Source organism: Pipra filicauda, unplaced genomic scaffold (genome assembly GCF_003945595.2).
Source record: "Pipra filicauda isolate LSUMZ 115617 unplaced genomic scaffold, ASM394559v2 scaffold56_size3634133_pilon, whole genome shotgun sequence".
In the NCBI taxonomy this organism is placed as follows: Eukaryota; Metazoa; Chordata; class Aves; order Passeriformes; family Pipridae; genus Pipra; species Pipra filicauda.
In genome coordinates, this window is record NW_024104720.1 from 3433869 (window position 1) to 3459127 (window position 25259).

The window sequence follows — 25259 nt, forward strand, 5'->3', positions numbered from 1 at the left end:
ACCTCCACTTTGAAAGCATCTAATTGTGAACCTTACCTCTCTGCTCATTCTTAAGGGGACAACCGCTCATTCTCTGCCCTAACTTTATGTACTTTACCATTTTCTTGGCATTTATCTGTCTTGCCTGAAGTGCATGAGAATGTGACTGCTCTGCCCAACTTCCTTTTTTTCTTCTCTGGCTGAAGAGCAGATATTCAAGATTATTTTGCGACTGCCTCAACAATATCTAAGGAACTGCCTGCCAAGAAAATGAAATCACCTGTCACATCAATTTTCCTAGAAATAAGAAAATAATCCTCCCCCATGTTAACATTCTATATTACTACAGTGCCGCAAACCTGTTCCCCCAGTCTGTTCAGAGGATACATCTTTGGATGTGCATGCGTATGAGGGGCCATGACAATACATTTCGTTTTATTTCACTTAAACCAAGTAAACTTACATAGGAGCAGTTATAATGCAAGGTTAGAACAAATACTGGTTTAAAGATACTTTAAGGATAAGAAAACACTGGAAGAAGTTTTCAAGAAATATTTTACCTGAGCAGACATGGCTACATTGCATGAAGCTCTCAGTAAGAGATTTTGGTACCAGTACACCAGCTCCTGAAATCTGCAATGAACAATCTGTCCCATGAAAGGATTTATACAGGAAGTAATGTTAGGGATACATAATGAAAAATTAATATAAAGCAAACAGCATAAACGTGTGAGGAGAGTATCAGAAAGCCAGAAAGATAAGACACAAAATGAGATTTGGTAAACAATGACCATTAAAGGTAGACAAAAGCAGTGCTATAGCTATACTGAAAAAAAATAGAAAGTAAAAGGATGTTTCAACTCATTTGCAAAGTCACTTTTAGACTTTCTGTTCAAGCTTTTAATATCAAAATTAGTTAATCTCTTTTAAATAGAAGGTTAGAAATGTATAGGTTCCAAGAGGATCCACTTCAAACCAAAATCGACTGTGTTTTTATATTGGTCAGGTTTTTTAAATGTAAATAGGAGGCTTCCTTTAGTACTTGTGAGGCTGTTTCATATCTTCAGGGAGAGGAGTGCAAGAAGAGAACAACAGTCTTACAGCCAGGCTCTGAGTCAAGTTTGAAAAGTATCGCAGTACTCCTGTTCTGCCTCTAGCAGCTGCCTGGTACCTCTCCCATTCGCTGCTTAATAGGTAGATCACAAAATGCTAATAAATAGGTTCCATTTTGCTTAGCTAAACATAAAACATAAGCTAGAAAAGAGTTACCTATCAGATATTTGCTATTTGTCACCTTATGCATGTTTTGCTTGGATTCACTTCCTTTTGTCAGGTTTGTATTTAATCTGTTTTGCTCTACTTACAGTTAAATCAGGGTCTTACAGAGAGGGACTATTAAATCTGATTTCCTTGATCACAGTCCAGGACACCACTACCCTTGAACTTGCCACTTTTTATATATCTGTGCAAAAGAGATATCTAAGAAAGGATTTTTTTCCTGGGCAAATTCTATTTACATAAAATCTTCATTTTGACTGTTCATTTATTTTTTCTGATAATTTAATTTAAAAGATGTACGGAGAAATAATACAATTATCCTTCTAAGAAGTCCCGAAGGTATTTTATTTTTAAATAATATTTCCAAGTTCTTCTATTTGTACCTGGAATTGAGTGATTTCTAAAAATTCCTCTGTGTAACAGGTATACATATTTTCTGTATTATAAAAAAAAAACCAAACAGACAAAAATTTAGACCAAATTTTCTGCCTCTGAATTCCCCTCTTTTCCCCAAATACTCACTAGCTTTCATCTTTTCTTCTCTACATCTTTCCCTATCCCATTAAGTCCCACTGCTTCTAATTCCCCTTTGTTTCTGCTTTTATGTCACTTATCAGTGGCTTATGTCAAGACTTAAGATGGCTTTTAAGGTGGAGCAGATTATAATGAGGTACAGACTATGTGATTTAAAATACTTCTTTTTCGTTGCCATTGTAAATGCCCACAGAAGTATACAGAAGATAAAAAGGAGCCATAGATGTACATAGAAGATGTATATATATGTAAGTTTTTCATATACCCAGACATGCACACATGTTTTTCTTGGCATTTTGTATTCAAAAGTAATAAAGTTGGACAGAAAATATTTCACAGGTGACCTGCTGCCAAGAAGAATTTGAATTATTTTCGGTCATTTTGAGTTATAAGGTCTCAAGATAAAAGAAAAGAACATTAAGAATAAGCCATTAAGTCACTTAACCAAACAGTCCTAAAGGACTTTACTGCTAAAGTGAACCACATTTCACCGTCCCTCTACCTGCTGTAATGAATGATACATGAAGCACTTCAGATAGTACCAGGGGGTTCAGAGTGATGAGCTGACAATGTGACTCCTTGGCCTCACTGGCAAGCCATCAAAAAGAAGTATTAAATCATTATGGGTTTCTTTTTCCCCCCCAACATTTTCCAACTGCCAAGTACACACATACATATTTTTATTCGAATTACGTAAGGCTCTGTTCGCTCACCTTTCATAATAAAGAAAGTACTGCATCATGTTTGCTTTGTAACTAAGTTAAGATATACCAGCATGGAAGCCTATCCATTTACTTGCAAAATATTTTAAAGATCCATATAGTGAAATCTTTATACAATGATTATGACCCAGTGAAGACTGTATGGAAAGTAAAAAGTAGGGACAAATAGGAAATAATCTAAGCTTATAGTCCCATACTGACCAATTTGGTTTTGTTGCATACACTCCAGCTCTACCTCTTAGATGATATTATGTAGTCATAAAGGAAGAAAGGAATTTTATTCTTTATTTTTTTTTAACCAAAGCTCTGATGCCTGTGCTCATTATTAGAAAGTTTGCACTGTCAGTCATTGTGTTACTATGCACATCCTACACAACAGAGAACTTTTAATGTAAGAAAGCAGCCATGCCCATCCTTCTGCTAACATTTTGCCATCATCCTATCAACTCAGAAGAAATTCATGCCCTCAGGAAAAAAACATGCAAGAAGAAAGCAGACGTTAGCTTTGAGACTGTGACACTCAGCTAGATGCCAAATGGATTAGAATCCTAGTTAATGCTTCCTTACATTGTTTTAGATGATTCATGGATCAGAAAAATCCCCTCCACCTCTCCAGACAGTCTAGAGAGCAGAATAATCTACGGATGTTAGAGGGTAAAATGAAATAAAATGGGCATTTCCTACAAATTATGGGGTTTTTTTCCTATCTCCACAAATATGACTCATAGAAAAGGTCACTTCTTCAGAGGTTCAGATATACAGAACCTTAACTAGTCTATCATTACCAAAACCCATGAAGGTTTTAGACTAAAATATTTCTACACAGCATGTGTTCCCACACCATTTTCCCCTGACTGTGGGCATAGGTTCCAATTTAGCAGCAATTTGCTTAAGGAGCTCTGTGAATTTTTAAGAGAAGTCATCATTATGGGGTTAATTCAAAGGAGATCTCAGTGAGCCCAGGGGGGTGATGAATTTTTACAGCATAAAGTGATTGACTTGTAGTCCAGGTCCTCCTTTGGTGTATGTCCATGTGCAGGTGTAGCAGCTTTAGTTTTGTCTAGTCCCAGCTCAGGCTGCCCCTGTTAGGTGCCAATAAGGGGTGGCCTGGACTCCCTGAGGAGGGCAGATGGCACAGCAGGGCTGGTTTCAAACAGGCTGCTTCGTTGGTGATGCCTGAACCAACGTGCTGCTCACTCACCCAGAGCAAGGACACCAACCACAGACAAAGCCCTGGGTTATTACAAATAAATTTGAGAGGTGAAAGGCAAACCATGGCATATTACCTGCATACATGTAATTGTATGGAATGGCCCAAGCGGAGGTGAGCAAGCAGATGTACTCTTATGATGATTTTGGTGAAATACAGAAATGTAGAAAAGAACAGTATTCAGATCGTAAGAATTTTATAATATCAGCTTCTTTTCAGCTTCCAACTACGCTTGTATCAGGTTATGTGAAAATTCAAAAAGGGGACGTATATAAAATTAATAATTAGGAGAACAAAATGGAAATTCCCTAAAACACTGATAAGCTACCTGCCAAGGAACTGTCATTGGCTAGTAGGATGACCTGTTTGAGCAACAGAAGAATTTGAGCATGGAGTATGAAGGTTTCTACCCTTTTTGAAAGGAGAAGAAAACAGTTCATAGATTATGACCACACGGGTCATCAGAAGTCAGTTTATTCATAATTCTGACCTTAGATGAAGCAGAAGCAATTTCAAGACAGAAAGTCTGACGTGCTTATTCCTCTCTGACTTGAATGGATACAGCACAGCAGACCAGGTTTCTTGATTCACACGTTTTACTTCCAAGTATTTTTTTTCCTGTTCCAACAGCAACACGGTAAGCTGCAGAGTTCATAACAGCAACTTCAAACGTGGAAGTGAACAACTTCACCAAATAAATTGAATAACAGTAGCAACCTCAAGAAACCCATTTTTTTTGTTTATTAAATAATAAACAGAAATGTTACTAGAACTGTTGATAAAACCCTCTTAAAATACACATGAAAGGTTGAAAAAAATTCCTAATGGAATGGGGCTTATTTTCCCCCAAACGTTCCTGCTTTGCAACATATTTTCCAAGTATTCAGATAGAACTTGAGAACTGAAAAACTAAATCACAAGCTGGAAAATGATGGAGGTTACTTTTCATGAATTGAATAAATAAATAATTCCTGGTTTGGGTATTCCTCCCTCCACCACAAATAACACACCCATCCCGATATTTGCAAAGAAGAAAAAAATGTCAGAAAAAAATTACTATTATTCTGAAGTTTTCAGCATTTTTCAGTGAGTTAACAACCTTAGATAACAGCCTGCTTTAAGAGGGAATAGCAGATCATAGTCACAAATAACTACATAAACTATTGATGCATATAATCATACCAAAACAACTGAAATAAAAGATTAAAACCAATAAAAAATAGGGAATACAGAAAGTGTTCTACATAAATTAATCAAAATTTATAGAACAGAGGACACTAGGAAAAATCCATATTGTAAAAGATGTAAGGTCAGTAAATGTTTGAGTGTGTTTGGAAAAGTTTTATTCTATTGTTATATTTCTAAGATTAGATTAAATTAGAAATAGCTAGGTGGCAGATTACAAAAAGTTGTTCCAAATGAGGAAATCCTTCTCAAACAAGGATGTTTCTCATTAGGCAAGGCCTGACACCAAGCAAAACTGTTATCCGAATTATAAAGAAATACAAGACCACACCTGGTTATGCAAATATTTGTATAAAAAACAGAGAGAACTTCTTACAAAGTGATTTGAACCACTCAGCTGAGCGCATCTAAGCTTAATGAAATTTCAAGCAATCAGGTGCAGGGTCACACAGGAACAGAACTAGCATACAGAACAAATTTGTAGCATAGGAACTGCAATGAGTAAGGATCTAGAAGGCATAGTGGACAACCAAGTCTGCATAAGCTTCCAGTACTATGCTATCCAAGCAGGTGACTGTGTTCCCTTGCATAAAAAGGGGATTCCCTTCCCACTATTTTATTTCTGCATGCAGCATCATTGGCTCAACGCTAAGTTATTATATTCACTGTAGCTAATAATACTTTAATGTGTTGAAAAATTGCTGAGTGTTGAGTCACAAAAGATAAAACCTTGTTCTGTTCATCTTAGCAAAAGAAAACAAACGTTATAGGGTAGAGTATATAAAATCCTTGATGGGGGTAAAATAACAGACACTAATTACTCTTTTAACGGAGAAGAAAACAGCCAGAATGAGCAGCAAGATGTTATCATCAACAGCATCTTTAAATATTGCCGTATTAACTTTCTTGCATTTTTCTGGAGGCTTATCTGTGTTTCAGGTTTGATCTGTCAATATAGGTGGTAGTGAAAGCTCTTTAGCCAATTGTTTTCAGTGTTATCCAGTCCCGCAGGTCTAAAGGTCTTTACTGGGAGTATATACCTAATACCCTTTCCATTTACTGCTGAAATAGAACATAATTCACCATTGTTTAATGTAAGTATCAACTGTTTTCCAATTACACTGGACATAATTTATTAAATATTTTCTCTCTTTTGAATATTTCTGGGGTTTGTATCTCTTTAATGTAACTACTATCAAAGATTATTGTTAGAGATGGGTTTTTTTTGTTTATTTGGACTTGTGTTGGTTTTTTTGGGGTTTTTTAATAGACTTTAAAAATCCTTGCAATTGTCCTTAGCATTAATAAAGACAGATGTTTTACTGATATCTACAAGTTCCCCTAATATGGCCTTAGGCTCCCCAAAAATGTCTGAATCTGATTTCTAATTTATGCTAATTGGCATAAACATCAGACATTTAATGATAAAACAATAAACACTTTATTCCATGGCTGTTCTTAAGAAAGATGCTATTACCCAACACAGGAGATTCTGAACGCTAGCTACTTCATCAAAGCTGTGGAAAATGTGAGAAGCCACTGGAATAAGGAGTGGCATTTAAGAGGGTAAGCAAAGCTTAGAAAGGTATAAGCCTCTTCATTCCAGAATCTGGTACAGCATCAGGAGCACCACAAAAGCAATACCGCCAAAAATAAAATTAGAGTAAACTTTGGAAGCTGGGACTTCAGTTTGAATGGAAACAATCCTTTTATGTTTTCATCCCAAAAGGCAGTGCAGATTTCACATATGTTCTCTTAAATGAGAAAGTGAGAACAAATCTGAAGTCCTGTAATTGTCCATGTCCCAAAGCACTGATTTTTTTAAAAATTTAATTTGTCTGGCTTTGTTAGACACTGAGCAGATTATGACAATTCCTCATCATAATTAGTATCAGGATTTGAGATTTGGTCTTTTTTCACATTGCTACAGAGCCAAATATTCTTTTGCAACAGCAGAGTTCAAGTCCTCATCACTCAGACTACTAGAGTATTTTTTTGTGGGAAGACAAAGTTCAAGTCCTTTCTGAGTCTTATTCAGAAAAAGGTCTGGAAGGCATTTTTAACAGCACCATTGTTCAATGGAACGCTGTCTTTGGCCTGATACATATTCCATTTCACACACCAAGAATGGACCACTGCAATGATATAATTACCTTTGTAACAGAGTCCATAATGGTTTTCAGATTTCAGTCGTTTCAATTAATACACATTTTTGAAAGTACCAGCCTTAAAAATAGTCAGGAATGCTGCAGAATTTACTTCAATGCTTGGTAAATCCTTCACACTGTGAAGCCTCCTTTCCCCTGCTCTGAATCTGCTTGTCTATAGCTTCCAGCCCCTAGAGTTCATGATTTTTAGCCAGACTAAAGATCCCATTATCAAGGTTTTGTTCCCTGCATTTGTACTGGTAGACCCCGACCAAGTCATCCCTTAACCTCATTTATGAGGAAGTGCAAAGATGAGGCTTGTTAGATCTTTCACTACACAATACATTTTCTACTCTTGTAATTAGTGCCACGGCTGTCTCTGAACTTTCTCTAATTTAGCCATATTAATTAAAGAACCACAGACCTCAAACTGGACACAGTATTCAAGTAACAAATTCAGAAAGATATGCCTGTGGAATACATTGCTACTTATTTCTCCAAAGTTCATAAAAGTTATTTGAGACGTGGAATTGGACTGGAAAATCATACCAATCTGATGATCAGTAAGCTCCACCAGTCAAATGTAGGAGTCAGTATTTCCTGTTACCTGAAGTTACTAAAGCTGCTACTCACACAGAGTAAACTGCCACTCAGGCTGTTATAGTTACCATTTCACAGAAGTATTTTTTTTTTACAATAAATATGGACGGTATTTTATTTTTCCTGTACAGTTCATTGCATTGAAACACATTTAGCTTTGTGCCAGCCTTGGCTGGGTAAGTGACAGTGAACAGAATCACTGCTGAATCCTCTACCTTACTTAACAATGCCTCAATCTTTCAGTCCTCAGCAAACCATCAGTAGCTATTACATAGGACACTGATAAGAAGTTAAGTGCCACAGGACTGAGAAAGGATGCCATGAAGAGTCCAAGAAGACTGCATCTTTTCGGCAGTGAGTCTCATTTTACACTGGCATTTTCACACCTAAGAATTAGCTACCCTTTAATACATATGAAATATGTGAAGTGTTGCTGGTTGATTTTGCAAGACTTTCATTTCTGAATCAAAATATGGACTAGTAACTCTAATCTTCACAGAAATCAGAGAATATTACATTAACACTTTTAGCTTTATCAACCACGACTTCTAATTTCATCAAAAATATATCATGCTAGCTTGACATGGTCTGGCTTTCCTATAACTCATGTTGATTGGCACTAATTATACAACACTTCCTTAATTCATTATTAATTAGGTCCCTTATTATTTTGCCCAGAAGTGATGTCAAGCTGACAGACATGTAATTATCCAGGTCATGCCTTTTACCCTCTTTGAATGTTGGCAAGTTAGCCATTTCTGTGCTCTTTTTCCAATATTTCAAAGCTTACAAGAAAAATCAACATTAATGATCCAGGAAGCTCATTGGACAGCCATGTTGAAACTCATTATCTGGGCATGCCAATTTAAAAATGTTTAAATTTAGCCACTATTAAGGAGCAACCCCTTGAGTGCCTATTACTGGAAATTATTTCATCGACTTCCTATTATACAATTACATAATATAACAGATACATCTTTTAATTTTCCTATCTTTTTACATCACTTAACAATTTCACCACATCTCTCTCACATTATACCAATACATCTGCTTGACTCTAAAGTGATTCAGTGCTTCATAATGGCCTTAGTTATGCTTACTATTGGTCTTATTTCCCTTCTGATTTCATTTTCCTTCAATCGTTTACAATGTATGTATTACTTAATTTTATAGCTCTACTAGTTGACCACTGAACATGGGGATAAGTTTTTAACCCATATGACTTCTTTTAGTCCTAGTTATAAACCAACCAGTAAAATTTCCATACAGTACATACACTTTTTTTAAACAAACAAACAAACAAACAAACAAAACAAAGAAAAAGCCCTTTTCTTTTTTAACCTGAACAAATACCTCCAAAAGTATCAGCTCACCTTTACTTTCTGGCTTTTACAAATATCAGTGATTTGGCCTTTCAAACAGTCAATCCACATTTTCCCTAATATTCAGGACTTTTTAAACCACTATCATAACCCTAAGCAGATTAAGAGAGTCCAAGACTACTTGACCTGTCCTTCCTTCTGTAGAAACCTTTATCTTGTTTGTTGTTCTCTAACCTTTTTCCCATTCTAATATAACATTTTTTTTAATAGGAGGATCAGAACTGTATGGAAAATACAAGGTGTGGGTAAAAAATTAGTTTAGTCAGCAGCATAGATGTTTTCTGTCTCACTCTATTCCTTTCACAAAAATCTGTAATATAGACTTGATTTTTGCGACTGCTACTGAGATTTAAGATGATTTTTTTTAAATGGAAATATGATAATCCTAGAATCTCACTCCTGTCTGATCCAGCTCAGATAATAGTTGATAATAGCTCAGATTCATAATTTTATAGGCGAAACCAAGCTCATGTGCAACACTTTACATCTACCTACAGCCCACATTTCAGTTGCTTGTGGGGGTGGAGGACGTTGCCCAGTCAGTCTAAAGGGCTCCTTTGGTAATTCTTCAGAATAACTGTTTCTCTTCCAAATAAACTGATGCAGAAGATTAGCCATTTCACTTTCCAGACCTTTTTTTCAGGCCTTCTACAAGTAAGTTGAACAGCGTTTTACTGGCACAGCTTTATTACGCACAAACAAATCACCATTATTTCTGGCTATGCTACCAGTAGGTGATGCCATGATTCAGGAACCAGGCCTGCAGGGCTGCATCTTGGCTTTCCAAACTCTAAAGCCCTAGCCACAAATCATTGCATACCCAGCTGAATGTTAGTCCCATTCTTTTGCCCTACACTATACTTCTTTGATTTGGTTATAGGAAGGTCACTCTACCCTCAGAGAAGGACATAGTCTGTTAGGAGTGGAATCCTTGCCACATGGAATGTGGAATATGTTTATGGAAGAAAACCTTTTTCCCTCTGACAATCTTTTATTTCTATATCCAGTCTCCCTTATATCCAGGCACTCAGGTAACAACTAGGTCAGGCAGATCCCATTCTTGAATAACAGTGCTGTACTTCCAGTACGCCTTCATTACACAAAAGGGATAATGGCATTCTGTTATCTTAAAATTTAAAGTTGAAAGCAACTTTCTATTAAGCAAGATGTCTATCCTTAGCACCTACCTGATATGCTTTCCCTATTTACTCATATGGTGACTGAGTTATTTTTTGTACAGTCTCACTACTCATGCAAAGCACTCAAAAAACCCCAACCCAACTCAACATCTCACAATTGTTTACCGAAAGGCATTGAAAGAAAGTTCCCATCTTTACTATTTCAAATCAGAGTTCAGGACATAAATTTATAGGTTAGGTTAAGATTTCAGACTGTTAACACCGAATCTGCAGTACACATCAGAATTCTCCAATACAGTGTTGCCTTTTTCACTACAGATAATGAACAGATCCTTAGGGCTAATAATAGATCCATAGCACCATTTGAGTACTTTTGTTACAGTTGCTGTTACCCCAATTTGTTTGTAAATCCATTTATAGTATCTAAAACACATTTGAGAATTCCTTTCAGCAGCTGATGCCCAAGGACCACGTTTTACATTTTGTAAAAGGTAAAGCTTCCATAGAGCGCAACACGCTCCAAAAGATGCAATCTTTTAATGTAATCTCCTTAATCTTAAGGTTAAGATAGTTCCCTAAGTCTAATTAGGTACTAAATCATAGCTCTGCTACCAATTGCAGACTATTTAAAGAGGAGGGTAAAGATGCATCTTTTCTCCTTCCCTTAATCAATGATTCCTTCCTAGAAACAAAGATCCAATTTACTCAAAATTTTCTTGAAACTGACTCTTTCCTTCCACATATCAAAGTTCAGTAAAAGAATGCATATGGTCAGAAAAATCTTTAATTAATGTGTGTGTTCCTAATTACATCTTTCAGGAAAAGAAAAAAACAAGCAAACAGAACCAACCCCAACAACAACAAACCCCTGAAACCAACCAAACACCAAACTCAAACCATTCTATTCCAAGAAAATATACTACACCAGGCTTCTATGCTAATCTCCCCCTTTTCTTTATATCCCTAATAGAGAAAACAAATTCCAGTCTTCGAAAGTTATTCTTACAAATTAAATCAGTGACTTCAATATTCATACAAAGTTAACACAAATAGAAATAACCTGCCATTAAAACCAATAAGGGATTAGTAGTTTCTGCACTATTTTACCATATAGTATAGCAACTCTAAATTCCCAAATTTCCTTAGATCTTTCTCCTACGTTTTTAATTAGTACAAAACAAAGGCATTCCATTTTAATAATTAACGACTAGTAAAAGCAGTCTAGATTTCTCAAGCCATGCAACATTAAGAGAAAATTTAGCCAAATGCCTGCCTATGTAGATCACTTTAACTTATGCTTTAGACCAAGTAAGAGTTTCAGAAAGAAACAGGCTTTTGAGTTAGGCACTCTTTTACTGAAGCTGCAGATAAGCATCATGCACTGCCTCAAAAAGACAACTTTATTGTAAGATAGCCATTGCTATGTCAAAGACCTAGTCCTTAAAGGAACGCGAGGGGAGGGCAGAGGGAATGGAGAAACATGGAAGAGGACATGAACGAAAACAGGAGGAAAGTTAAAAACATGTGGAGGATAAAACACATCCAAAGCTGAACATTTAAAATATGTGGAAAAACACCTACAAATCTGCAATTAATTTTATAAATTCCATACTATCTAAATATATTTTCATTGCATGACTGGATTCACACTGCTTACACTGCCTTTTTGCTTGAATTCTAGAGCTCACTAAAATGACATCTCCACTAGAAAGTGCCATTGATAGCATTTGTCCTCGCATAGAGTTGCCAGTATATCAACAAAAATGTGTGCACAGCAGGCTGATGGAGAAGACTTCCTATGAAGGATGTTGTCTCAGCAGAGTATGCATGGATAACTGCTGTGATGCATATTCTCACAGCATTTGTATCACATCGAGGGACACTAACAGACCCTTTAAATAAATGAGAGGTGCTTTTAAGGCAATGTTCCCAGTGCTCCATCACATCTTTCCCATATTGTACAGATTACATTCCTGATTCCTCTGTAGCAATTCCGTGATCTGTTCTTTCATATGGCAGTATTTGCTTTCTCAGTTCAACTTTTGACACCTGAATACTGTGGGATTTGGATGGTGATGAATAGCAATGCGAACCAGGAATAATCAGTAATGGCTGCCTAACTTCCAGGTGTAGAAAATAAGTTCCTGTAATGTCAGTTAAATTCACCATATCTCAAACACACCTGAGCTCCATGAGCTGCTTTGTACATGAAAAAACTGATAATTACGTTCCATTTAAATCCTACACTGCAATTAGTCAGCAGAAAAAGCTTTGGGATCTGGAAAGCATGGACTGAAGGCATGGGCATGCAAGGTCTTCAAGGTATATCTTGTTGCATATGCTGTTAAAATTGGACAGTGCTTGACAAAAATAAAAGATGATCATCTGCATCACAGTGGCATTTACAGCAACAATACCTGTTATGTAGGTAATTCTACTTCTTTTGGTCTACTGTATTGCCTCCGACAATGAAAACTGAAACTGCCATTTCCCCCTAGTTACACAAGTCCTGATGGAGACCTGGAGAGGAAAACCCATGATAATTTGTGCCATGAATTTTATGACAAGGTGAATTCAGGGTCATTTCCCCCCAATCTATATATTCCATTGGCAAGACTGAATTTGTCAGATTTGCTTCTCAAGGATTCCTGACTTTAAACTTAGATTACACAGCTGGAGACCACCATGGAAAGATTGCATTGCCTCTCAAAACAATGTATACCACTAACAGGGAACACACTACACAATGCCAACAATGTGGATATTACAGAACCAAACATTTATATTGCTATTACAGTATGCTGTACTTTGTCTGATACTTCCAAGACCATTAATTAAAAAGGCCAAGTATTACTGGCAGGTCAGAGAGTAAGAAGTTTAGGGATGCTACTTCGTGATTTGGAGAAGCCTGTTATAAGATCAACTTCCAGAGCACAATCAGATGCCACACGACTGACAAGTTTTAGAAAAGGTGCCTTTGCATATTGTGCCATAGTCATAGTAATGATATGTGCTGTTGTGAACAAACAGAACTTGCCTTGTGAATTCCTTTTAGTTACTTTTTACTTAGAGGACAGACTACCAAGTAATGTGAGAGAAAGGATGGATGGTCCTTATTTATTCTGGAAGTATAAATACACAGTGATTTTCACCAAGCTTAATGTATGCAGTAGTAAGGGGAAGGAAGTCTACCTGGTTTTACTAGGTAAAGGCAGGATAAAGTTTTTAAGACAGTCTACACATTAGTGTAGAATACTTCACATTTTCATAGTGACAGAGTATGAACTATGGTTTGTACTCCAAGAGACTATAGTTTCAGCCTGGGATGAATTATCTGTGAGGAACAAAACAGTGACTGATAGAATCTAAGTCTGAAAGTTTTATTTCACACTGGTTTCAAGGCTGAATTGGTGGCCTGAGAACTGTAACGCTGCTTTGCTACTTATCTGGTTTAGTCTATCTTACTTTGATACTGATGTTAGTCTGTCCTCATAGATCCATTTCCACATGCAGCCGCTTGTGGCAATGACAGTAAAAGTTTCTGCTTTTTCCCACTTCTTTTTCCTGCAAATCAAGGTTGGCTTTTCCATAGGTAAGTGGATGGTGTAGCTGAAAGTGCCAGACTTCATATAAACAGCTATTCCCAAGTAGGTACATGAATTTAGCCCGCAGAAAATTATAAGAAGCAAAATCTAAAGTCTTCCTATGAAGATCACTGGACCTTCTTTGTATCACTGGTGTCAACAGCTTCACATATCACAAGTACTTTAGGGAGAACATCCAAGAACAGCATGCCATAGTTCAGACCAGTGGGATGGGATTTGTCTGGGTCCTCAGCAGATGCCATGCCAATTTAAACATTGTTAATTTATTATGAGCAGCAATGATCCAAGCAGATATATTATTCATAAGAACATCAAAGATCCAAGAAAGAGGACCACATAAAATTACTTGTTTCAGGTCTCTTTGCAGAGGTGATTGCAACATGAGAGAACTCTGCAAGCCAAGATGTTCTACAAACTGGTAGAGAGCCAGACTAAAATACAACCAGATTTATGCTTAAAAACAGACAAGGCTACTCCAAGTAATTATTTTATATTTAGAGCATGAGATGGACGTATCAGAAGACCATTCATAACGTCATATTTATGCTCAGTTGACAGATAATTTGCATAAGGTCAGATAGGCTGAATGCAAGTTACTGGATTTCATGGAACGGTCCTTTGCCATCTTTGTACGAGCTCAGGTGCTACTCAAAATATAACACACACTAACTTAGTCACTGCACTAATATCACAAAATTACAACCATCATAACAGATCCAGGTCTTATAGAAAGGTCAGTGCTCAGTAACCCACACTGCATAGCAAAGCATTACAATGCATAACTCTAACTATTACTTCCTAAATCTAGGTCATTACAAAGTACGAATTGAAGGCCAGACAGATGATCACTGAAACCAGCAGCAATGGAAAGGTGAAAAACAGAAGGAAGGAGGAAAAAGGGGAAGAGACAGAAAGGGAGGTTAAGCTCTTGTAGGTGGAGTGAATGAATAAAGAGGAAGGGTGTCCATGCAATTACTCACATGCAATATAGCCTCCAAACATGACTTCTACAGACAGAATAGTTCAGACCGCGCTTTAAGCTTTAAGTCTGAGTTGGTTCAACTTCATCTATAAATTGACATAAGCAAGTTAAACAACTTTAGGCCCACATGATTCAACTTGATACTACCATATCAATTTAACTACAGTGATACGAACAGCAGGTTTAGAATCCTGTCCTGTTAAACTTTAGCCATGCCACAATTACTACCTGGGACCATGTTCCATCACCAGCATTTAAAAGACAAGCAATTTACTCACAACAGATTAAAGTGGTCTCTGGAGCAAAGACCAAACAAAACTTGGACTCTTCAGGCAGAAGCCTTGTTTCAAAGTCATGTTTACGTGATGGAATGCTACCCAAGTGAAATTAAGCAAGTAGGTAAATGATATCCCACAACTGGCCTTACACAGCCTGGGTGGTGTTACCCATAGGTGGATGCTCTCAGTGTCAGATTACCTGTATTAAAGGAGCATAAATTGCTACCTGTAATGGACCAATGCCTACTTTGAGTCTGACAAGACCCAGTTCCTAAAGAGGTTTCAAGGGTGTAAATCCCAAGCAGAATCAGATACACCTTCATCCTCTCGGCTGAAGGGCAAATGTTTATGTCCTCACCTTCACATGTGCCAGCTTAGGCAGTTCTCCAGCTCACACTGATTACCATTCTAGGCACTGGCAGTTTCTTTTAAACAAGTAGCAAGTGCAACTACTTAATTAAGGGCTGACAATCTTGCTTGCAGGAGTGAGTGTTGTAATGCTGAAGATATTATCTTTGCGCTTCCATTTGTAAATCTAGCTATAGGTACTAGGCCATGAACAAATTAAGAGAGTGTCACTGTAGTGGGTTTGCATGGCCAGGTTTTGGTAGAGTGGATGGGGCTACAGGGGTGGCTTCTGTGACAAGCTATTGGAAGCTTCCTCCATGTCTGATAGAGCCAATGCCAGCCAGCTCCAAGATGGAGGTGCTGCTAGCCAAGGCCGAACCAATCAGAAATGGTGGTAGTGCCTCTATGATAACATATTTAAGAAGGGGAAAAAAAAAAAAATTATTGTGCAGATGTAACTATGACCAAACAGCAGAGAGGAACAGCTCTGCAGACATCAAGATCAGTGGAGAATGAAGGGGAGGAGGTGCTCCAGGTGCTAGAGCTGAGATTCCCCTGCAGCCTGTAGTGCAGACCATGGTGAGGTAGCTGTGCTCATGGAGGTGTACAGGGGTGCAGAGATCCACTTGCAGCCCATGGAGGAGACCCACACCAGAGCAGGTGGATGCCTGAGAGAGGGCTGTGAACCCATGGGAAACCCATGCTGGACCAGGGTCCTGGCAGAGACCTGCAGATCCATGAAGAGAGGAGCCCATGCTGGAGCAGGTTTATTGGTGGGACTTGTGACCCTCTGGGGGACCCACATTGGAGCAGCCTGTTCCTGAAGGACTGCACTCCATGGTAGTGACCCACATTGAAGCTGTTTGTGGAGAACTGTTGCCTGTAGGATAGACTCACACTGGAGAAGTTCATGGAGGACTGTCTCTCAAGGGAGGCACCCCATGCTGGAGCAGGGGACTCTTCTCCCTGAGTGATGGTGGGAATAACCTATGATGAACTGACCACAGCCCAATTCCCCATCTCCCTGTGCCACAGTGGGGGAGGATGTAGGGCTTGGGAAGGAGGGAGGGGTGGGGGAAAAGGTGTTTTTAAGATTTATTTTACTGCTCATTATTCTGCTCTGATTTTGTTAGCAATAAATTCAATTCATGTCCCCAGTCGAGTCTGTTTTGCCCTTGATGGTATTTGGTGAGTGATCTCTCCCAAACTTTATCTTGAACCATGAACCCTTGGTTATATTTTCTTCCCCCTGTCCACTTGTGGAGGGGAGTGATAGAGAAGCTTCGGTGGGTGCCCGGTATCCAGCCAGGGTCAACCCACTAGAGTTCACACAATGCCAAAAGACAAACACCTAGGATAATTAATCACCTAGTAAACAGTTACATCCAATTCACTATTGCAAAGAATACATATCTACCCAGTACAAACCAAACCCATGCTGCAGCCAAACACCACTTCCAAGCCTGCGAGAAGTCTGTCAAACACAAAGACCAAATTAAGTGCAAAGCAGATACTGTAATACCATTCAGCTCCGGAATACTTGACAAGCCTGGGTTTTAAAAAGGTACAGACTGGACTTTCCATAGTTAAGATAAACACAAATGCTAATCTTGGCTTTCTAAATATATTGTTTATTTATAGTTGAACGTTAACATCTGAACAGAAATTGGCAATCATGCAGGGATGATCTTTCAGTGATGTTTCTGTTTAAACTGAAGTCCACAGTAGCCACATGTTCCAGTCTTTGTATCTTTGTCCTGCAAAAATATAAAAATGAAACAGCTGCTATTTTCACTTTATAAAACTTTTAGAAATTACAATTATTGTCTTATTTATTTGTGCTATCTTAAAACTGATCAGTATAGCTGAAGTACTGAGTTTAATCTTATTTGAAATACTGGAAGAAAAAATTATGGTATGAGGTTCATGCTTTATTTCTATATCCTATGCAGCTCTCCTGCCACACTTTCAACTACCAGGCCTAATTTCGACAATATAAAAGTCAAGCCAAATGACATCTCTTCAGCAATAAAGGATCCTCTTTCCAAACTGGACACCTTAAGCTAGTTCAGTTATATCTGTTTCAATGTTCTGAAAAGATCACTTCATAATTATTTTAATATAGAATAGGATTTGGCATTTCCAAGACAGGAATTTTGGTAAGTAACAGAGTTATTGTTCACTACAGGAAGGAGGAAAATTTCAGTAGAAATCCATCAGAAATGCTGAAAGAAAATATTTTAGAGAAAAGGAGTAGTTACTGCTGTATAAAATTTTATTATTTTCTCCAAAAGATACAATACAAGACAGTTAAATACTCAGGAGTCTTCTGTTATTTAGCAACACAACTACTTGCAGTCAATTACAAGATTCATTATTATTAGTTATTACAAGATTCAAAGCCAATAATCCAAACTACCCTCCACTCCCAAAAGCCTAGATTTCAGTTGTCAGGAGTAGGGGAAACAAGCTGATCTAAAACCATTCTCTCTGTTTGCAGATTTTAGCTTTCAAGATCTAAATCAGACATCTTGTAATTTGATTATTAACACAAAAAAGACCTCAAAATTCACAACAAACTAAAGCATTCTTCAAGAAGAGTGTGGTACAGGTCAAACAAATCAACATAAATGCAACTCAACATTAGTGTGCTACACAAGTTAAGGCAGGAGAACATTTCACAAGTTAAGGCTGAAGTTTCCTAAGTGTTACAAATCAGAACCTCCCAGCATTTGACTTTGAATAATGTCAAATGAATCATTACAAAGTTCTTTTTTCAAAATAAAAATGCTTGTGGTTATAGTTAGGAGTCACAACAACACTAAAGGACACCAGCTCTCCCCTATCGCTCTTTTGGGCAATAAGAAAATGTCAAAGCAAGCAGAGATTTAAAGACTTTTGCAATCATAGTCTGCCTGAGAACAGTACTTAAGAAACAGGTCATCATCGCTGATTCCACTAAGGTCATATAACAGTAGCCTCAGTATTTTTACTCTCTAGAACAAGAATACACTGGAAATAATCACTACAGTCAATAGGAGGACAATACAACAATTATTTTTCATTGACTCTCTGTCTATGATTGAAACATTCAACCTTCAAAACTATCAAGATTCCCAAAGGCTGAAAGAGGGGTTTATTTGGTTGGTTTTCTCCTTTTTTCCCTTAACTCTCAAAATTCAAAACAAACTGCATATTCCTAAGAATACTGCAAATGCATTGTCAGTCTACATGGTGGCATTTAAATAATTAGAGTCTCAAAACACAGCGAGAATATTATTTCCTTGGTCTCAAGGCACTGCTTGTTCTTACTACTTCACTTAATTTCTTTTTTTAAAAAATATTGTCCTATTAATCAAAATTTCAAAAAGAAATTTCCGTGACTTCAAATAAGAGCCTTCTAATTCTTCCTATTTTATATTAGGCAACAAATAAAAAAAGCACTTCAAGGGGTTACTCCTTTTACTTGGTTAAATTTTTACTTGGTTAAACTAACATGACAAAAAGTAGATAATCTTACAAACAATTTACAAGCAAAATATGCTATAGGCAGAATAATGATATTACCAAGTTGATGTATACTTTAGGATGTCCCAAAGCTCCACCACCACCGTCGCATGATATCACTCTGCTTTCAACTTCACTCACAGGCTGCTCTGCTATCAAATCAATTGCAAAATTCTTGTTCACCTGTAAGAAAAAGAGGGAAACTTTCAGATGCCTTCCCCAGTCAAACAGAAAGCAATTTCTATTTGCTGCCTCCCAAGCAGTTCCACTACAGCCACTGTGAGAAGTTACTGCACAGGCTTTCTTCCATCTTCTCCACCAACTCTGTGCCATAAGCCAGATCAATGAACTACACGCTAAACTGTAAAAAAGTAATCCCCTTCCCCTGATAAGACAGGTCACGTCAGTGCTTGGGTTTATGTGACTCAAGCAGATTCAGCAGAGAGGTGAGCAGGAACAAGCAGACAAGAACAGAAGATATTTAACCAACAATGCCTCTGTATTCTGCTTTAGTGACTACATGATAGAACTGCAAAATCACTGCTGATAAACTCAAAAATAATAGTGAGACAAGTAAGGTCAGGCATGAGATAAAACAACTGCCGGTAATTTAGAGTCTCTAACCACACACTTTATTTTATCACACACAAGAATCTCACAAAAACATGAATGCGGTGTATAAAAACAAGTCAGAAAGACAAATTGTTCATCATTAGAAAAAAGAAAAGTCTCTAAATGTCACTACGCCACTCTGTAAATCCATCATATTCACTTCCTGAATATGCACATCACTGACAAGTAGGGCTTATTCCTAGACCACACCTGCATGGCCTGGCAAACATATCCATCCCTGGACAGGCTGGCAACTTTTGCCTCAGCAGGAACTACAGCACTCCAATAGACTCCAAATAAGCACTGAGTAGACAACTACTACCACAGCTCAGGTAAAAATACTCCAGGAGGGGCCAGCTTTTTCAAAGGTGATGTCATACACACATGAATATCAAATAATATGTACACCCAAAGAAGGCACTATCCACTGCTCTGTGTATAAGGCTCATAAACATGCTGGTATTTGAATGAGGATGAAATTCTTGGGAAACAGGTAGCTACACATCCATCATATGAATCCTTAAGAACTACAATGGTATTCTTATGTACTATCTTTCACCAAGTCTCCAATGAAGTCTCCCCAAAATCTGCATTTTTGGTACAGAAATGGAAAAGTCACTTTTGCCAACAAAAAATTTGTCTTTACCAAAAGATGATAGCTTAAAAAAGTTAACAAAAAATTAAGTTTTGGTATTGAAACAATTCGCAACATCAAGAACCCCACTGCCTGGGGCCTGTGTCAACAAGTCATATGTAACTTCTGCCAAACGGCAAGGGCTTTTACTGCTGTTTTTAATAACGCTCAAAAATGTGCATCTTTGATTTCGTGCTAAAGAAGGAGGGAGATAGCACCACGATACCCCTTTGCTTCAAGCTCAGAAGCAAGAACTCCACTCTTGCCAACATTTTTTAACCACAAAGGTATTTGTGAGGAGAGGGGAAAGCAAGAACTTCTAAACCACTCTATAGCTGATTTGTTTGTGGTTCAGCCTACTAAACAAGAGACAGTCCAGGAATTCACAGGGAAAACACACCACAAGAAAAAAGAAGTGGTTTCAGTTACATCAAGTCCCTTCAAATAAAGCACAGTAGTACTTAGCAGGAAGGAGATGTTTCCCTCAGCACATCCAGATATGCCTTGCCCAATGCATAATTCAGTGGGCAGTTTTTTTCCTGGCCACAGTGTCAGTTTGACAATTCCATTGCTGTTTCTTTCCACCTACTTGCCTGTGCCAGAACACGATCTAGGAAGACCAAAGAGGTAAAACCAAACTTGGATTTGACTCAAGTCCAAAGACCTAGAGGGAAAGCAGGAGAGAGTATTTAAAACAGACCAACACTGAGGTCAGTTTTCCTCACATCTTCAGCTGCTGCACTAGCCCAACAGAAAGGGTAGAGCCAAAGTGAGGATGGCAGTGTTGAATTGGGTCCTGTGCTACCTTAGGGGTTATAGAAGGGCAGTCCTAGTTGAACTGCAGCAGGTGCAGTTTAGCAGTTGCCATGCTCGGTTTTGTCAAAGCTACTTGCTTTAGGCCCTTGCCAGAAAGCACTAATCCCCCAGTTCTGCACATCCAGCACAGAGAGCAATGATGTCAGCTAAAACACGTGGGTTTCCTAAACAATTAGGCTGGCAGAACTGAGGGGACAATAACCACATATGGTAGGCTGTGCCCCTGAGCCTGGCCACCTGAAGCACCACAGCACGGGCACAGACCCCCCCACTGGGGGTGCCCAGTGGCCGTGTTCCCAGACAAGAAAGCTGCCTTGGCTTTCTGGGCCCAGTGGCTGGTCTGGGCCGATCACAAGCCAGACTCAACCACCTGGCCCATACTGAAGGCAAAGAGAGGAAGTGATGAGAAGGAACAAGTCACCAGCACCACAGGTGAGCTTTTGCTTCAGAAACAAGACAACGTTCAGACTACAGACACGGATGTCAAACCCTAATACCAGCAGCTGAAACACACTGTGGGACAATGGCAGAGCTCCTACAGAAAGATCCCATTAATAAGCAAAGATGAGGATCATTTTAGTATTTAAGGTGTAAATTTTGTCCCAATTTCACAATTAAAACTTAGCACTAAACCTTGCTCAGCAGACTTAAAGCTTGACTTTTGCTGGAGAACCAAGAACTGAATTGAACTGAAAACCCTAGGTGTTCCACACCACACAGAGTCTGAAATCACCTAATGGCCAGGCACATGAGAGGGACCCTGCCCTGTGGAGAATTAGGCTTAAGGAGCATTTCCTACAAACTTACAGAAGTAGCACAGAAACAGGCAGTGCACTTGGAAGAGACCTACCTCCTTTGCCAACTACCCTTCCAGAAGTAAGCTAATTCAGCATTTTGACATTTTCATTTAATTATTTTGCATGTAGAATCCCCATTTTTGTCACACAGTATGAGTTAAATTGTATCCACAACACAATGAGGTGAACTGATTATGAAAACTTGGAAATCAGTATAATTAGTTCAGGTTGATTTAAGAAGAAAATAATTACCTGCAACTACATTAAAAATCTACCACGCCTGATATTTAATGCCTCCACTATACATAAACATTTACAGCATTAACACTAAAGCACTAATCAAAGGCTCAGAAATTGAGAAATACAATTTAGATTAAACAATTTCTATTTCTCTCCCAAAGGCCAGGAGATCCCTGATGGAGCTGTACTGCTTGATCATTTGAGAAAACTCAGTGCTAAAAGACTTTTCAATGACATTAAAAACATACGAAAAGTTTTTTTAAACAAAAACGGTTCCGAGTTTAAGATGCTCAAATGCCTACAACTTCAACAACCTAAATGCAAGCACTTAACAGGTGTAGAGCAAGTCTTGAGTTTTCCAAGTTTGTCAAAACTAGGAAGGTAGACAGAAGACATTATAAGCTGTCTTAAAAAGAATTTTCATTGTAGTGAAAAAAAACCAAACACTGAAACTCAAAATCCAAACCAGTTTGTTTCATTTTGGCTGGGGTTTTTGGGTTTGGTTGGTTTCTTGGTTGTTGGTTATTTTGGCAATTTTTTGTTTTTTGGGTTTTTTCAATGACAATCAGGTTGAGGATATCACTATCAGGTACAAAGGAAAAAAAACCACAAACTACCCCCTCCTCCGTAAGAAAAAGAAGAATGAGTTACCTCCTTTTGTCGTCCAACAAATCTAACTCTTCTATAATCCTTCTCATCGTATACCTAGAACATAAAATAAACTTGATCTTATTTAAATAGCAACTACTATAAACAAAGAACACAAAGGCTTACAGAATAAACAGTTTGAACTGCTTCCCTGATTTCAAGTATTATCGTCATCTTACAAGTATGTACTACATAGGAAAAGTAGTTTCCATTTCTCTCACACAAGAAAATAAATTCCACGTTATAAAGCAGAAAAGAAAAGGAAACTGCTGGTATGGGGGTGTGCCATGAAAGCCAGTAAACAGAGGCCTTAGTTCTGATCATAAAGGTGAACACAGATTTATTACTCACAATGCCTTTCCTTGATCTCCCACTGTCATCTAGAAAGCAAACCAAACTAGGAAATTCAAGTTTTGTATTTATTTATGTTCCGTTAACTAACCACAGTGAGAGCCTTCGCACGTTATATCCACCAGTCGTGCCCCTCTCGCATTTCCACAGGGCACCACATGAGCATCCCTCTCTCGCACGCTCAGTTTCTCCATTAGAGAAGAGAGAAAATGGAGCTACAAAGCACTGACACAAGCGTACCTCCCACCTGTCAGCTCCTCGGCTGGGTCAAATGCCGGGTTCAGACCGGAACGCCCGGTAATTGCCAATGACCCTGTACTAATAAACAGGGTTGGCTTCTTTTATTTCTGAAACCTGCGTACGTATCATCCAAGAACACTAATTTCCACAGCGCCCACTAAACGGAGAATCACAGAATCACACAGAATCAATCACAGGTCGGAAAAAACTTCTGAGACCATCGAGTCCAACCACTGACTCAACACCACCGCGTCAACCAGACCGTAGCACCAAGTCCAGTCTTTCCTTAAACATCGCCAGTGACTCCACCATCTCCCTGGGCAGCTCATTTCAATGTCTAATCACCCTTTCTCTGAAGGAATTCCTCCTAATGTCCAACCTAAGCCGCCCCTTTACATCACAGCATGCCAGCGCGCTGCTCGCAGCCCCGGCACTATTTCCCCGCGGCGCGCCCGCCGCCCTCCCCGGGCAGGGGAGGGGTAGCAGCACCGGGCCCGGCGCGCTCACCTGCCCTGTGTGCGTCACCAGCTCGCCGGTCTCAGAGACCCGCACGCCATAAGGCCGAAAGGCGGCGGCAGCAGCGGCGGTGGCGGCCGCCCCAGGCCTGGACAGCAGCGGGCGGCCCCGCGGCACCAGCCAGCGGAAGGTCGCGGCGGGCGCCGCCATCTTCGCGCCAGCCACGTGAGTCCCGGGCGGGCGGGCGGGGCGTGGCCCTGGCCCCGCCCCTCCCCGGACCCTGCGCGCGCTTCCGGCTGCGGGGGTCACTCGTGGCGGCGGTGAGCGCGGGGAGAGTAGCGCCGTGCGGTGGGTGTTCGCCTGCACCGCGGAGGGGAGGGGGTATCGGGGCGGGTCTCCTCACCGTCGCGCTGTCCCCGCAGGGCACGGAACATGCTGTCCCTCCTGGCCCGGGCCGCCTCCGCGGGCCCGCTGCGCTCACTGTGCCGCTCGCCCTTCTGCTCGCTGGCCCCGTGGGGGCGGGCGGCGGGCAGCGGGGCCCAGACGCCGTGCTGGGCCCCCCGCGGGCTGCTGGCCGTGCCCCCGCCGCCCGGGCCGCCACTGCCGGCGCTGGTGGCGGGGCTGAAGACGAAGGCGGTGCTGAAGAGGCGCTGCAAGGATTGCTTCATCGTGCGGCGGCGTGGGCGGCTCTACGTGTACTGCAAGACCAACCCCCGGCACAAGCAGCGCAAGGGGTAGAACCGGGCCCGGAGCCGTCCCGGCGGGCCCGGAGCCGTCCCGGCGGGCCCGGAGCCGTCCCGGCGGGCCCGGAGCCGTCCCGGCGGGCCCGGAACCAGACCGGCGTTCGCCGGCCGGGCCTGGAGCCCCCCCGCTGTCCCTGCCCCCGGACCGCGGGCTGTCACCCGGCTACGCCCTGGCTTCAGAGAGCCGACTGCCGGAGACACGGACCGCAAAACGGTGCGCGGGACAATGTTTCATCCTAACCCAGATGTAGAGTGAGTTAGATCCTGGACGGTCCTTGCCGTAACTTCAGACCGTGGGTAGACCGTGGATACTGGGAACTGAAATGGGAAGCCACAACTCTCAGGACCTCTCGTCATCTTAGTCGTGAAGCCTTACTTAAAATCGCCTCGCTGTTAAATTAGTAAGGATGAAGCTGAATCATTGGAATCTGAGATGCATTTCTGTTTAATTAAAGCAAAATGAAAATAAACTTAATTCTTACAGTATACAAGGTTTTCTTTTCTTAAAAAAAACCAAAACCTGAGATGTTGAAAACTGTGATAACAGAACCAATAGTTTCAAACTCAGGTGGGCTCTTAAGTAGCAGATGATATGAAATATGTCACATTGGAAGATAATATTCTAGCTTTTGCCTTGGTTCATAGGTGAGGTAGAAATTTCTTTTAACTGTTGAGCTACAGCAGACATAATCCTGTGTAGCTTCAGTAATGCCAATGTAAATAACCCTTGCTGCTTATCACTGGGTTTTGAAGGGAGATGGTATTTTAGTCAGTATACAGTAATAAACACTTTTTAAAGTTTTATTGTCTTAAGTAATTTAATGAT

General features: G+C 39.8%; 2 protein-coding genes across 3 annotated transcripts; one reads left to right on the plus strand and one right to left on the minus strand.

The window, feature by feature from the left end:
* Positions 1 to 16999: 16999 nt before the first annotated feature.
* On the minus strand, positions 17000 to 23923 carry NDUFS6 (NADH:ubiquinone oxidoreductase subunit S6). The gene is made up of 4 exons (XM_027719369.2): positions 23742 to 23923; positions 22647 to 22700; positions 18957 to 19079; positions 17000 to 17146 (listed from the first exon to the last, which is right to left on the minus strand). The coding sequence occupies exons 1-4, from the start codon at positions 23898 to 23900 to the stop codon at positions 17081 to 17083; spliced, it is 402 nt and encodes a 133-aa protein (XP_027575170.1). The 5' UTR covers positions 23901 to 23923; the 3' UTR covers positions 17000 to 17080.
* A 75-nt stretch (positions 23924 to 23998) lies between these two features.
* Positions 23999 to 24921, plus strand: MRPL36 (mitochondrial ribosomal protein L36). Of its 2 annotated transcripts, none has more exons than XM_039387522.1 (2): positions 23999 to 24462; positions 24523 to 24921. In XM_039387522.1, the coding sequence occupies exon 1, from the start codon at positions 24123 to 24125 to the stop codon at positions 24426 to 24428; it is 306 nt and encodes a 101-aa protein (XP_039243456.1). In that variant the 5' UTR covers positions 23999 to 24122; the 3' UTR covers positions 24429 to 24462; positions 24523 to 24921. The 2 variants fall into 2 exon arrangements, with proteins under 2 accessions (XP_039243456.1, XP_039243455.1); XM_039387521.1 differs by having other exon boundaries at positions 23999 to 24431; positions 24472 to 24921.
* The last annotated feature ends 338 nt before the right edge of the window (positions 24922 to 25259 follow it).